The sequence below is a fragment of the Cannabis sativa genome, chromosome 1, assembly GCF_029168945.1.
Source record: "Cannabis sativa cultivar Pink pepper isolate KNU-18-1 chromosome 1, ASM2916894v1, whole genome shotgun sequence".
Taxonomy (NCBI): domain Eukaryota; kingdom Viridiplantae; phylum Streptophyta; class Magnoliopsida; order Rosales; family Cannabaceae; genus Cannabis; species Cannabis sativa.
In genome coordinates this window covers 17,802,078-17,817,518 of record NC_083601.1, presented here as the reverse complement: position 1 = coordinate 17,817,518, position 15,441 = coordinate 17,802,078, and the positions used below count along the sequence as shown (strand labels likewise).

At 28.7% G+C, this 15,441-nt stretch overlaps 2 protein-coding genes across 2 annotated transcripts; both read left to right on the top strand.

The window, feature by feature from the left end:
- The first annotated feature begins 531 nt into the window (after positions 1-531).
- LOC133029158 (uncharacterized) lies at positions 532-3,975 on the top strand. Its single transcript, XM_061101665.1, has 4 exons — positions 532-2,455; positions 2,567-2,966; positions 3,063-3,153; positions 3,229-3,975. The coding sequence occupies exons 1-4, from the start codon at positions 532-534 to the stop codon at positions 3,973-3,975; spliced, it is 3,162 nt and encodes a 1,053-aa protein (XP_060957648.1).
- A 732-nt stretch (positions 3,976-4,707) lies between these two features.
- On the top strand, positions 4,708-5,957 carry LOC133029138 (RNA polymerase II degradation factor 1-like). The gene is made up of 3 exons (XM_061101625.1): positions 4,708-4,967; positions 5,076-5,174; positions 5,253-5,957. Exons 1-3 carry the CDS (start codon positions 4,710-4,712, stop codon positions 5,955-5,957), a joined length of 1,062 nt encoding a protein of 353 aa, XP_060957608.1. The 5' UTR covers positions 4,708-4,709.
- The last annotated feature ends 9,484 nt before the right edge of the window (positions 5,958-15,441 follow it).

The following is a 15,441-nucleotide window of genomic DNA, read 5'->3' as shown; positions in this document are numbered from 1 at the left end:
TTTTTTTAAAATAAATAATTCTTAAAAAAGAGATTAATTATTTTTTTAATTTAAAGTTATTGGTAATTAAATGAATAAAGTTTTTTAAATAAATTAGTTTAAACTATAATAAGTTATTACTTTTTTTTATATAAATTAATAAATAACATAAAAATTAAAATATTTTTAAAGAGTAATTTGTTCATTTTTTTAATTTAAGTTGTAAATATTAATGAATAAAATTTTTATTTAAATGTGTAATTCATAAAATATGTAAATCATAAAATTTTATTAATGTGTAATTCATAAAATATGTAATTCATAAAATATTCATAAAATTTTTATTTAAATGTGTAATTCATAAAATATTCATAAAATTTTTATTTAAATGTGTAATTCATAAAATATTTCATAACACTTTACAAATTATTCAAATTTGTAACACTTTATTTGTCGCCTAAATTGTAGATGGCGACAATTGATAAGTCTTGGACGAAAATCAGAAATCGTGGTTGCCATGAATTTTGGAATGGTTTACAAGCCTTTTTAGCAATGGCATCAGAACATAAGGATTGTGATGGAAGAATTCGATGTCCTTGTGTGAGATGTATAAATAGTAGGTTTGAAAAAATAGATAGGGTTAGAGCACACGTATTTGATCGAGGTTTCATGCAAGGATATGATAAGTGGATTTATCACGGCGAGCCTGAGGATGTTGTCGATGATGTAGCAGTTGCCGATATTGAATTAGAGGATGAAATGATACCTATTCTAGAAGACTTCTTTCCCCCAACAACAGAGGATGTACAAGGAGAAGATGAACAACCAAACACAAACCCTCAATTTGATGACTTATTTGAGGAAATTGAAGCTGAATTGTATCCCGGTTGTGATTGGATTTCGTCTCTCAACTTTTTAGCAAAGTTATTGCATTTAAAAGTTAGGGGAAAAATTCCTAATAACATCTTTGAAGAATTATTGAAGCTTTTAAAGTTTGTGTTTCCGAAGGAAAATAATATTCCATCAACTTACTACGAGGCAAAAAAGAGATTGAAGAAATTAGGCTTGGGTTATGATAATATCGATGTCTGTTTGTATAATTGTTGCTTATTTTATAAGGAGAATGCATCCAAGGAGGCTTGTCCAGTTTGCGGAACTAGTCGTTGGGTTACTTCCGAGAACGGGAAAGGAAAAAAAGTTCCTTGCAAAGTCATGCGATACTTTCCGTTGACACCTCGACTTAAAAGATTATATAGTTCGAGGATTACAGCGAAAAGCATGATATGGCATCATACTGGAAAATCAAAAGATGATGGGGTGTTGCGACACCCGGTCGATGGTTTAGCTTGGAAAGACTTTGATGCAAAACATCCCGAGTTTGCAAGGGACCCAAGAAATGTTCGACTTGGGTTAGCTGCTGATGGATTTAATCCATTTGGCAACATGAGTCTTGCATACAGCATGTGGCCAGTGGTGGTAGCTAACTATAATCTACCACCTTGGTTATGTATGAAAGATAATTATTTTTTGCTATCTACCCTAATTCCTGGTGCAAAATCTCCAGGTAAAGACATGGATATATTTTTAAGACCTTTGGTGGATGAATTAAAGGAGTTGTGGAATAATGGGGTAGCAACGAGAGATAGTTCGACCAACTCGATGTTCACCATGCGTGCTGCGCTTTTGTGGACAGTGAATGATTTTCCTGCTCGTAGTAGCTTGTCTGGGTGGAGTGGTCAAGGTTATAAAGCTTGCCCTACTTGTAATGAAGACACGACGTCCATTCGAGTGATCGGGAAGACATCATATGTTGGTCATCGAAGGTTCTTGCCAAGTAACCATGCAATGAGAAGGGATACTCGATTTGATGGTAAAGTTGAAAGAAGACCTCCTCCAAGACGATTTACTTGTGAAGAAATATTATCACAAGTTAATGCTCTCGAACCCCAAATTCCCGGACATCATGAAAATTTTGGGGGCGTGAAACGTAGAAGAGTTGCAGAAAATTGTAATTGGAGGAAAAAAAGTATTTTCTACGAGTTGGAGTATTGGAGCACGAATATTTTAAAACACAACATTGATGTCATGCATGTTGAGAAGAATGTGTGTGATAGTCTCCTAGGAACCATCTTGGATAATGATAAATCAAAGGACACAACCAATGGGCGCCATGATTTAAAGAAGATGGGTATTAGGGAATCGTTGTGGATTTATGAAGATGGGAATGGGAGGCTAATGAAACCGCATGCTCCTTATGTTTTGACTCGTGAGAAAAGACAACTTTTTTGTCAGTTTGTTAAAGGAATAAAGTTTCCCGATGGCTTCTGTTCAAATTTAAAGAGCAAAGTTTCTCCAGATGAGTCTAACATTATTGGGTTAAAATCCCACGATTGTCATGTCATTATGCAGCGAGTACTAGCGGTTGGTGTCCGTAAATTTCTACCTCGTGACACCGCAACAACTATTACTCAGCTGTGTAATTTTTTTCGATAGTTATGCTCTAGAACTCTAAATGTAAAAGATATGGAGGATGCTCAAAATAATTTAATTCTGTTATTGTGCAAGATGGAATTGATTTTTCCTCCAGCTTTTTTTGACATAATGATACACTTGGTATTGCATTTGCCTGAAGAAGCGATATTGGGTGGCCCGGTCTTTATGAGATGGATGTATCCTTTTGAAAGGTACATGAAAAAATTGAAGAATTATGTGGGAAATAAGGCACGTCCTGAAGGGTCAATTGCAGAAGGTTATGTTGCTGATGAGGCAGTAACCTTTTGTTCAATGTACTTTAAAGGGTGTGAAACAAGATTTAATCGGCTTGATCGAAATGAAGATGCGCCTTCTGTTTGTCGCTATCTCTCAGTTTTTAATTCTCAATCTCGTCCTTTAACTAGCGGACTTATCAAGCCTCTTGATCATACCAGTCGTGAAAAAGCTGAGTGGTACATTCTTCAAAATTCTCCTGAAATCCAAGCTTACTTAGAGTAAGTTTGTTACATTTTTATAAATTATTTTATTAAATTTTTAGTTTTTATTTTCTATCTCCCTCTATCGTATCTTGACATTATCATACTTCACAGTGAACATTTGGACAAGATCAGGCATGAATATCCTAATGGTAATCACGATGTCTTGCATAGGCAAACTTTCCGTCCGTGGTTTCGCAAGAAGGTATAACGACAAAATTGTTAAGTTTTAATTCAATCATTTATATTCCTCTCATATTAATACATTTTATGTATTTAGATATATGAGTTGCACAAGCTTGGAACTTTAAAAAATGGTGATGAGTTACTCGCTCTCGCTTCCGGGTCCGATTACTTAGCAACATTTTACGAAGGTTGTGTAGTGAATGGTGTTCGGTTTATTGCATCAAAGCGAGACCAAAAGCGGAAGACACAAAATAGTGGTGTTACTGTTGCTGGAACTGAAGGGTTTAATTATTACGGCACACTTGAAGATGTAATCACTATATCTTATACTGGTGCATATACAGTGTCATTGTTTGAATGTAAATGGTATAACACTAATCCATTAAGAAAGAAGACAATTACTGAAAATAATATAACTAGTATAAATACTCGTGGATATTGGTATCAAGATGAACCGTACATCCTTGCTAACCAGGCGAAGCAAGTTTTCTATCTTGAAGATCCACTCAGAGGTCGCGATTGGAAGGTTGTTGAAGATATTAGCCATCGACAAATTTGGGACATTGCTGACAACGAAGATGAGACTGATGTAGATGTTGTTAGTGATTCTAACTCTGCCAATTTTGTGTTGACGGTTGATCTTGGAGAGTTGATTATGCAATCGAATGAACCTCCAGTAATTGTTGAATCGTCCAATCAGTTAGTGGATTCTGAGATAGAGAATAATGAACTTGATGAAAATTATGTTGCTGAAGAAGTAGATGATTTACTAGTTGAACATGTAGAGGATGAAAACGTAAACTTAGTGAACGATGGAAATGATAGTGATTCTTCAGTGTAATTTTTATTTTGTAAACATTTGTTACTAAAATTTTTTACAATTAAAGGAATATTTAATTTCTTTCGTATTAACATTTTAAATACTTATATTTCAATTATGTGTTTCACATTTGTGAATTCTTACATTTTTTTCCGTCTTCAAAGTAAAGTAAAATGTCAGCTACGTTAGCGACATACCACGGTGGGGATGGTGATGGCAGGGATCCCCCTGATCCTTCTAGGGTACCGTCATCTTGCGAAGCAGGTTTTCATATTTTTTGAAATCTACAATTGTTCTGAATATAAATAGTGAATGTATGATTTACTAATAAAATTATTTTTCCCTCGAATATATATATAGTTCCACCTCTGGTCAGAAAGGGTCGTGGGGTTGCCGCAAACGCTAATCTCGAAAAAAAAAGGAGAGAAGCTGGTAAGCCCTTACCGGTGGAGGTAGATCTTGAAACCAGCAAAGTTGTTGGCACTGAAGCAAGCAATTATGTTTGATTTCTTGGCCAACAAGTGAGCATGTTGTGCCCGGGTGGTCATCTAAATTTTTCCGATGTACCCCAACAATACAAGGATCAAGTGCTCAATCGAATAAGAGTGAGTGATTTTTAATTATTAAAGGTTGTAATAATTTTATGTCCTCATTTATAAATTAACATAATTTTAAATTATTTTATTACATAATACTATTTTGATATCGATGGGAATCCCCATCGAGACCTACTTATGGGGACTTTATATTCGGTGATGGCGGAGCGGTATAGTGAGCAAAAGACGCTCAGACACAAGCATTTCAAACAACATTACAAAAAACCAGAAGATTGGGACACAGTTCTCAAATTCCCCCCTGACTACTTGAATACCGAGACTTGGAAACCAGTTTGCGAATTGTTCGTTAGCGAGGCTTTTTTGAATCGTTCAACTAAAAATAAATCGAATCGGCAACTAATGAAATATCCAACAACGCAAGGCACAAAATCGTTGGCGTCCATACGCCACGGAATGGTATGTATTAATTCTTTAATTGTTAAATGTTTCATAAAAAAAATTGTTTAATAGTTAATAATATTTTTTTCTTATAATAAACTAATTTAATTGTTTATATTTGTATAGGGGGGTCCTCCTGGAGAGCATGTAGTTGAAGCATGGAAGGAGATCCATGTGAAAAAACCGTCTGGAACTTTCGTTAATGAATTAGCTGCAAAAGATTATGTAAGTGATTAAAATGATTTATTATTAAAATTTATATTTTATATTAATTACATATTCTAATAATTTGGATTTAAATAGGAGGAACTGATCAAGGAGCTTGATAGGAAGCGACTGGAACGACAATCCCAGAGCGATACTGGGACTGAATCTGAATCTGATACTGGTTATCAGTTTGACGTTATGGAAACAGTTCTAGGCCAAAGATCTGACTATCAAAGAGGCGTGGGTAAAAGGCTCAAGGGCAAAGGAAAGAAACCAATCCCTCAAACTCAATCAACGGTGCCTCCCCAACCAACTACTGAAATGATGAGCACTGTGGCAGATATATTCTCAGCTATGCGTGCCACTTGGGGGGGTAATTTGACGCCTGAACAACGTGCCCAAATATTTAACCCACGCTTTGACAATTTCATTCAAACGTATAGTCAGTCGCAGTCGCCTGGTGGTTCGTCTTCTCAGAGTCATGCCGCTCCTCCGGAACAGCAACAACAACCTCCTTCGCAACCACAATTTCAGCCTTCCTCGCAACAACAATTCCAAAATTTGTCACAGCAGCAATTTGAAAATTTTTTGCAGCAGCAACCCCAATCTTTTCCTCAGCAGTTTCCTCAGCAGCAACAACAGTCTGCTCCGCCAATGGGAAATCAGTTCTTATACCGAACACCGTCAGAGTCTCCTCCGCTCGGCTCAAACTTTGCTGATTTTGGATTATTTGGGAGTTCATCGCAGGAGAACCAATTTTTTTCAACTCCCATTTTCAACCAAGTGAGCTCGGTAATTTGACGTTGGGTTTATCATCAGACCAAGCGTATGTGCCTTCTCCGCCACGGGCTTCGGGGACTCGTACCGAAAATAATCCAGATCAAGACTTCATAATTAGAGACCTGAATGAAGATGTTAATGAATAATTTATTTATGTTTTGTAATAATTTAGTTTAATTTTGAGACAATATTTTATTAGGATTAATATGTTAAAGTTAATTACTTTGGAGACAATTTTAAATTATTAATAAATTTTATTAAATTGTTTTAATTATATTAATTAGATTTATTTATTAAATATTTAATTATTTATTTATATATAATATAAATAAATTTATATATAATATAAATAAATTTTTAAAAATAATTAATATTTTTTTTTATTCTGGTGTGTTGTATCGGCGGAGCAATAGCGGCGGGACCCCGCCGCTATTGCCCTGTGTCAGTCTCGAAACACGAAACTGACACAGGGCAATAGCGGCGGGGTCCCGCCGCTATTGCTTCCCCGCTATTAATAGTATTAGCGGCGGACCCTGTTTTTGGCCGCTAATACTATTAATAGCGGCCAAGCAATAGCGGCGGACCAATAGCGGCCGAGGTCCGCCGCTATTGCCCTTTAGCGGCCACATTAAGGAGCAATAGCGGCCGAGGGGCCCGCCGCTATTGCTCCTTAATGTTGTAGTGAGGATTTTTACTTTGTGGGGGCTTATTTATCATAAAAAAATATATTTATAACTACATTATAATCACTTTTATTAAATTTATCTAATTTTATGGGGGCTATTCTACTATTTTGATTTATAATTATTAAATTGAAAAATTTACATTTAATTTTTTAAAAGGCAATATTTTTGTTAGTGGGGGCTATTGTGAATGGGTTCGTCCCTGCGTGCAACGCACGTGCCTCTACTACTAGTGTATATATAGTAGGTTGATGTTACGTCCATTAGTTTTCTTTTTAATTAGGTTCAATAGGGTGATGTTAAGTGTAATACATGTATGTTTAATTTTTTTAATTAGGTAATGTATTTTTTTTTTTATTAATTTTGAAATAGAGTTTGAGCTTTTGATCTTTAAATTTTTTTTTAGCTATTGCTACATTGGTGCGTTATTTGAATGTGATTATATATATATGTATTTTTTTTAATTTTTAAATTTTTTTAATTAGGTAAGGTATCTAATAATGCATATATTGTAATTTACTTATTATTAACCAAAACTCACATAACTAAATTTGAGTGTGTCAATATAGGCTCACGATAGGCACGAACCATTTATGTTTATGAGCTTTGCTAGGTCTAACCCTCAAAATAGGGTCAAACTTGATGTATTGTTACAGTAGAACCTCTATCCAAGAATACATTTGGGACCAAGTAAATTATATTCTAATTGGGAGGTTATAACTAAATAGAGTTACACTAGAAAAAAAATTAAAAAACAAGAAAATATCAATGCAACAATAATAACAATAAATAATCATTAATACTATATCATAATAGAAATATTTTAAAGTAAATATAATTTCATAGATGTATTATAACTTAAAATAAAATTATTAATTTTACATAAATAAATTTACAAAATACAAGTATATATTTTATTAAGATGTAATTATTCTTATATAGAGATATATTTTGTTAATACTGGACTTAGAAAATGTATAACTAATTACAATTTAGAGGTTATTCTTATTTATAACTGGTCCAAATCGGGACTTAATTTTTTTATAACAAATTAGAAGTTACTCTTGAATAGAGTATTCTTAAATAGAGGTTCTACTGTATATAGATTGTGGGTTGGATACACCTTTTTTCATGCTATTCAAATTAAAATTATATAAAAAAAATAAGGGAAAAAAACAGAAAAATACAAAAAAGGAAAAAAAAATTACAAAAATACTATGGGCCGGCCCATTAAACATTTATACAGTCCACATACAAATATTTACAAAAATACCACATGCACTAAGCCTTCAGCTGTACAGAGCGAACGTTGAAGATGAACATCCCTCGATCGTTTCAAAACCGCAAAACAACCAAAATGAAACCAAAACGAGAAAAATACAACCATTAATTCTGGCGAAATCAACTGGAAAAGAAGACCTACAATGATCTAAACAAAAAATTACGAAAAAAAAAATCAGAAAAACTGTGAAGAAACTGATATTACACATTTGTTTTATGTTTTATTCGATCAAAACAACTCCCCCTAATATTGAAATCCAGATTCATGAAATGTAGATCTGTAACAAACAGATCTGGAGCTCCCACCAAATCCAAAACAATGTATGATGTGAAAAATTTTAAAAAAAAATCTCATGAATAATACATCTACATTATATACAGTTGCATTTTGATTGATTACTGGTTTCCAATATAAATATATTTTTTAAAAAAACATAATAAGAAGAGTAAAATTGAATTAAGGTACAACCAGTTACGTATAAGTCTGTTTATTTTTTGTTTTGGTTGCCTTATAGTTGCATTATCGTTTTATGATAGTTTATATATTATGTAGGAGTTTAATTTGACGGGGACTAAGAAATAATAATTATACATAGTAAGTTTTATGCAAATAGTTACAGATTAGTTTTATAATGAAATAACATATTGAAGTAGCAAAACTATAATAAAACTACAAAACAACTGTATACAAACTAAAATACAGGAAAAACTCTTTCAACATCAACATCAATGATGAATCTCATTGTTACCCATTGATGATATAAAAATGGACATGAAACAACTAGATAAAAAACATATTAAAAAAAATACATACAGAAGGTGTTTACACTATTAAAAAACTATGAAAAAACTATTACAAAATGAGAAATCAATAAACACAAAACCCACAAAAGTTGAATATGAAAAAATTTCAAAAATGGGGGAAAACCAAAAAGAAATCGAAAACAAACCTCGGTTCGAACATCAGCACCAACATTAGCTTTTTTCCCATAAACGTCTTCAGCCATTTTTTCTTGCACACCGAGCTTTGTTTTCTTCTTAGGATGAGGTCTCCCACGCTTCATTAATGGAGGAGCAAAATCAGAATCTTCCTCCTCAAATAATAGGACGTTTTCCCTTAGCTTTATTAGCTAGTAATTTCAAACCCATTTTGGATTTTTTTTCTGAACAAGGGAAGGAGATGAGGATGAACGGGTCACAATCATTTTAAATAGATATTGAAAACAAAAGGAAAGAGGGAAAACAGTTATGGGATTGGTTTAGTGGGAGTTGAAAAAATTTTGAAGAACAAAAATGAGAGGGAAAAAATTGTTGAGGAATCGTGGGGAGTTATGGTTCAACAATGGAGGTTACTTGATCTGATTCAAAAAAAAAAAAAACTGAATAGAAATAAAAAATCAAATGAAAAAAAAAAAGTAAAAAAAAGAAAGGGAATAGATTGAGAGTTGATTGATGGTTGATAGGGGAGAGTTGATTGATGGTTGATAGGTGCATGGATTTGATGTGCAAGTGGTATATGTGTAATAAAATTAAGAGAAAAAGTAAAAATGTTGATGTAACCGTGTTGTTGTATATATGTAATAAAATTGGTATTTTGTATTTTCGGTGTAAAAATTTCAAAAATTAATAAGATTAAAATTAATATAACTTATTATTACTTAATTATTATTAAATAAAAACTATAGTTAATTTCATAAATAATTTAATTTTTTTTAACCAAATTTCCCCTCAAAATGAGAATTATTTACTAGTTATTATCATTATTGGTCAATGTTTAAGTTTTGCTCCCTAGTATGACACCAAAGTAGTACCACACTTTTGTCTCAAAAATTCAAATAGTTTGTTTATTCGTTTTTTTTTTTTTTTTTTTTTTTTGAAATATGTTAATTCAAATGTTAGTTATCGGTCATTGAATTTGTACTCATTTGATGAATTATACATTATATCAAATATATAAGCACATTTTATTTGACATTCTTGACATTACATGATCAATCAGCCACAAAATCAATTTCGTGAAGAATGAAACTCTTAACCTCATCTATAATATTTCATAGAGGAAATGTGTGACACCACAATACTAAATTTAAAACTATTTTTTTTTTTCAAAAAAACAAAAAGTTATTTTTTTAAAAACAATTAAGTGGGCTTGACCAATAATTTTAAAAGGGTTAGAGATGCAAAATGGCCTTAAATTTGGTAACTAAGTTAGTAAATGTCCATTTTTTAAAGAAAAATTAAGAAAATGGCCAAATCTAATAAATTAGCTAATAAAAATACATTTATCACATATTTTTTAAAAATATATATATATATATAATAATAAAATTAAGTTACATAATTTTTTTAGTATTGCATATTATTATGAATACATACCACCATTAAAATATATACCACCATTAAAATATGAATACATACCAAAAAATTAATTTATATATAATAAAATAGAAATTAAATATCATATTAAATAAATAATATATTATAGACAACAAAAATCACATACTATATTATAAAACGTATATACCTACAATAAAAAATAAAGCAAAATAATATAATATTATTAAAAAATTATATATATCATATTAACAAAAATATATATCACATTTATGTATACTAAAATAAAAAATAAACATACATTATCTAAAATAAAATGATATACTATACAATAAAACTTATATACCATATAACATAAAATATATACATTACAATAGAAATATATATAATAATAACAACAAATAAAAATAAAAATATATAGGATGCTAATAAAATTATATATCATGTCAACAAAAGTACAATAAAAAATTAAACTTAAATATTATTTAAAAAAATTATATACCGTATAACAAAAAATACATATACCATACACCAAAATATATATACAAATAATAAAAAAAATATAGATTACTAATATATATGTATGCTATACTAATCAAATTATATACCACTATTAAAATATACATACCATGACCATTGTATATAATAAAATAAAAATTAATTAAATATTATTTAAAATAAATAATCATACAATCAAAAAATATAAAAATAATAATTAAATATAGGTAGCATAGCAATAAAATTATATACATACATTAAAATATTTTAATTATGCTAAAAAAATTATTTACCACTATTATACATATGATAATAAAAAATAAATATCATCTAAGAATAATAACATACCATACAAAATAGAAATATACCGTACAACAAAATCTATATACCAACAACCCAAAACAACTCATAAAAAATTAAAAAAATTGACATAACTTTAAAATAAAAAAGATTTTAACAAAACTAATATAGATTTACCATAATATATAAATAATTTGCTTCTAATTCTAAAAAAAAATAATGATTTTGAAATAAGGACATTTACTAACATAATCTTATGATTTAGGGTCATTTGCTATATTTTTTTGAAATGAGGACATAAACTAACATAGTCCTATGATTTGGGGCCATTTACTATCATTTCTCATTTTAAAAAGGGTTTAACTATTTTAGACTTTGCAAAAGTTTTTAACTGGACCATCTGTTTTGTTAAATGACAAAATAGACACTATATTTTCTAAAATTGTACAAATAGGACCCTGAATAGATTTTTTTTTTTCAAAATAAAATTTAATAATAATTTGATCTAGAGATATTATGACAAAAGTTGTTACATTTTCTGTATCTATTCGTGTTAGAAATTGTCTTAAAATTGATTATATTAAAATATAAAATTATTAAAAATTAAGCTTAGAGTCCTATTTTTACAATTTTAGAAAATATATAGTTCATTTTGTCATTTAACAAAACAGAAGGTCCAATTGGTAACTTTTACAAAACACAGGGTCCAACATGGTATTTACCCTTTTAAAAACAACATAATATTATTTTTTGTTCTAAAAAATAATTCGTCTTTTGTCAATTTTTTTTTCCACTTTATCTCACATCATTATACTCATTATTTTCTCATTCATAACTTTCTCTATCTTATTATTTTCTTTCTCATTACTTTATCTCTCTTTATTTTCTCTCTCATTAAGGTCCGTGTCAGGGCCGGGGTTCTAGGTCAAGGTACGGGTAGTAGGGCTGTACATAAACTTTTGTAAACCGCCAAACTCGAATAATCCGCTCAAACCAAACTGAGATAACGTGACGAAAATTACAAATTGAAAAACCCGACGAAAATATGACCCATCCAATTTTTATATTGTGCGGGTTAAAAATAATACCAACCCGTCCAATCAACCTGAACTAACTCAACCATCCACATTAAGAAGGTTCATATATACATATTTATTATATATTTATATATCATATAATTTATATGACTATTAAAAATATAAAGTTCAAATTAGTATGTTTCTTTTATAGTAGTTGATTTGAACTTTGAATTCAATATATATATTTGTCTCATTCATGCAATTAGCTAAAATATAGTGATTGAATATAAAAATAAAAAAAAATTAAACAAAAGCATTAGTGGTTGGTTTGGACGGGGTATAACTCGACCAAATCAACCAATTTCATTGGACGGGTTACTATTATTTTTTTTAATTGGATGAGTTGCACTTAGACTTTTGTAACTCGATCTTTACATTAGGTTGAATAAAATGTATTATAAACCAACCAAATCGATCGATGTACAACCCTAATGGGTACGGGTCCGAGTGCGGGGTCTAGGCCCGAGTCCTGGTTGGATCTTGTTCTTAAAATATTGAAGTATTTTTCAAAAAATAAAAATAAAAATTATTTTTAGAAAATATTAACTAAACACGACTTGTATTTTGAAAATTTTAAAATTGTTTCTTATTCTCATTTTTTAAAATATTTTTTTAAAACAAAATATAAAAAATATATATTTTTTCATAATATTCAGTATTATATATAAAATTATATAAAATATTATTTATAAATAATATTATAAGAATCAATAATATTTAATAAAGCTCCTTACAAAAAAAAAGTATAATTAATGAAGTTAAAACAAATTTTATTAGATTGAGTTTTGGAAAAATGAATTAAAAATATAAATTAATTTATAAAATGTATTTGTATTTACTTTACATACATTTTAAAAACATTTCATCATATATATATATAATGTGATTATGTAACAGAATTATTAACTTAACGGTGTTTTTTAATTTTCTACGTTAACTTTAACAGAATATCTCAATTACTTAACAACATATTATTTATTAATTTTATAATTTTATTATATATATTTAAAATAAAAATTATGCAAATATTTTATATAAAAAAATTAATTTTATTATATATTTAAAAATAAAAATTACATTTATATCTTTATATTAAAAACCCAAAACTCTTAATCACATTTAATTTGCAATTCTTCATCCTTAAACCCAAAACCGTACTCCATAGTTTGTACTTAATTATTGCAATTTTAATTGATCTTGTATTCGGATTCTTTGAAGAAAATTGCTTTCGATCATTATTACAGAGAATATGAAAATGGCTTTGGTGTTCTGGCTAACCTCTTTTGACCATATTCCAACTCCTTAATCGATCAAAATAATTAAGCTTTACGCTAAGTTATGAATGGGCACCCATGAATCTGTTATTGTTTCTAATTTGCAATATGAACAAAGTAATGGGTATCTGTTATCCACGAGTGTATTTCGAGAGTTCTAAAGTGCTTCGAGAAAAATTAGTCTAAAAATAGGTGATAATCTCCTTTTCTTATTTAAAATAATTGTAAGTATATCCAATATATTTTTAAAGCAAATAATTTTATTCTTTTAATTAATATATGATTTCATCATCACCTTTTTCATCAAGCCAAATTAAAGTCCCCACACATTTAATGAATTTAGACATGAAAAATTTAGTTATGTATGTAAAATTTGATAGCTCTCCTCTCACCTTGAGGTATCATGAGAATTTCAGTTGACAAAACATTGTCAATACAAGTTGAGAGGAAATAATGAATGGCCTACCCTCTACATAAATATATATAAATATGTATATTTATTTGTATGTAAATTTATAATTTCAAATACCAAAATTTAATTTTAGCTGCTTAGTTTTTGAAGTGGTTGTCCAATATTAAGAATGGACCAATAAAAAAATAGATTTTTAAGAGTTGACTAAGTAGGCTCGTGCCTAGGGCCCCCACCTACAAGGGTCTTCAAAAATAAAAATTTATTTACTTATATATAATAAGTACAATTTATCATTTTTTCACCAGCGCAGCACGACTTTTTTACTAGTATATATATATATACATATATATATATATACTAGGTGAATGTACGTGCCGAGCCACGTATTGATAGTTTTATTTAAGATTTTAGTCTTTTTAAGATTTTGAATATATTTTATTTTTAAAGATTTTAAATTTTTTGTTTGAAAAAATTAAATATTTATATTTGAAATATTATTTAATAATGTATTAAAAATAATATTAGTGTAATTATAAAATTGTAAATAAATTTATTATTGGAGTAGTAGATTATTCTATTTAGTTCTTTTTTTAACAGAGCATTGTAATGTAAGTTTATATATGAGTTTGCACGATCAGATTTAGAACAATTACAAATAATGAGAAAGTAGATACAGAATTAAATCTAATCAAATTTAAATTTAAATAGTATATGATTTAGATATTTTTAATTAATCTATTTAATATTTAATAATTATTTAGTCAAAAAAAATATCTACAAACATCATAGTGAAAAAAATAATAACAATAAAAAAAAATAGTTATCCTTATATAATAGAAAAATAAAAAAGTTAAATTTTATCATCAATTAAAATTAATAATTATACGTGTATAATCAACAGGTTAAAAAAAAGAGTATTGACCTATATTATAGATAGATATATAGATTATGGAGTGCAAACACTTGGACTACATTTGATGACTCTATTGCCAAAAATTTCTTCACATTAGAATAGAAAAGAAATTAATAAAGCAATTAAAAAGAATAACATCACATTATGCATCGGAATAAAAAAAAATAAAGATTTTTTAAAAAAAAATAAATAAAAAAAATTATTAATATTCTCCCAAAATAGGTTTGTTAGAGAGATATATGGTTAAGATGATTTTTTTAATTTAAAAAGAGATTATTAATATTTAAAAGATTGTTTAATTTTTTGGGTTTAATTATTGGGTTTATTTGTTAACGGGAGATCAAACCTAATCGTTAAATTTAACAGAATATTCTTTTTATTTTTAAGTATATTCTGTTAAACCAAGAAATGCCGTTAGATAGACACTTTTAATATATAAAGATATATATAAATAAGAGGTATGAGATGCGGATATGGTATTTTAAATCACTTCAAATAGCTTTATCTCTTCTCTCCTTAGTTCTCTCTTCTTTTTTTTTTTTAATTTTTATTAGGTTTATTAATATTTATTTATTTTCTCATATTTTTTTATCATTTTATTATTATTAAGAGCCTTTTTATTTTTTACACTTCAAAATATATATATATTTTTTTTTTGTATTTTTGTATTTTTACGGAATTCTACATGAAAACTCATATTGCAACTAACGGAGCAAACTAAATTGCAAACA

Excerpts from the sequence above, each read along its gene's own strand:
- LOC133029158 (XM_061101665.1), top strand. The coding sequence starts at position 532 with ATGGCATCAGAACATAAGGATTGTGATGGAAGAATTCGATGTCCTTGT. Across the intron at positions 2,456-2,566 it reads AACAACTATTACTCAGCTGT|CTTTTTTTGACATAATGATA; the intron begins GTAATTTTTTTC and ends TTTTTCCTCCAG. Across the intron at positions 3,154-3,228 it reads GTCCGTGGTTTCGCAAGAAG|ATATATGAGTTGCACAAGCT; the intron begins GTATAACGACAA and ends TTATGTATTTAG.
- LOC133029138 (XM_061101625.1), top strand. The coding sequence starts at position 4,710 with ATGGCGGAGCGGTATAGTGAGCAAAAGACGCTCAGACACAAGCATTTC. Across the intron at positions 4,968-5,075 it reads CGTCCATACGCCACGGAATG|GGGGGTCCTCCTGGAGAGCA; the intron begins GTATGTATTAAT and ends ATATTTGTATAG. Across the intron at positions 5,175-5,252 it reads AATTAGCTGCAAAAGATTAT|GAGGAACTGATCAAGGAGCT; the intron begins GTAAGTGATTAA and ends GGATTTAAATAG.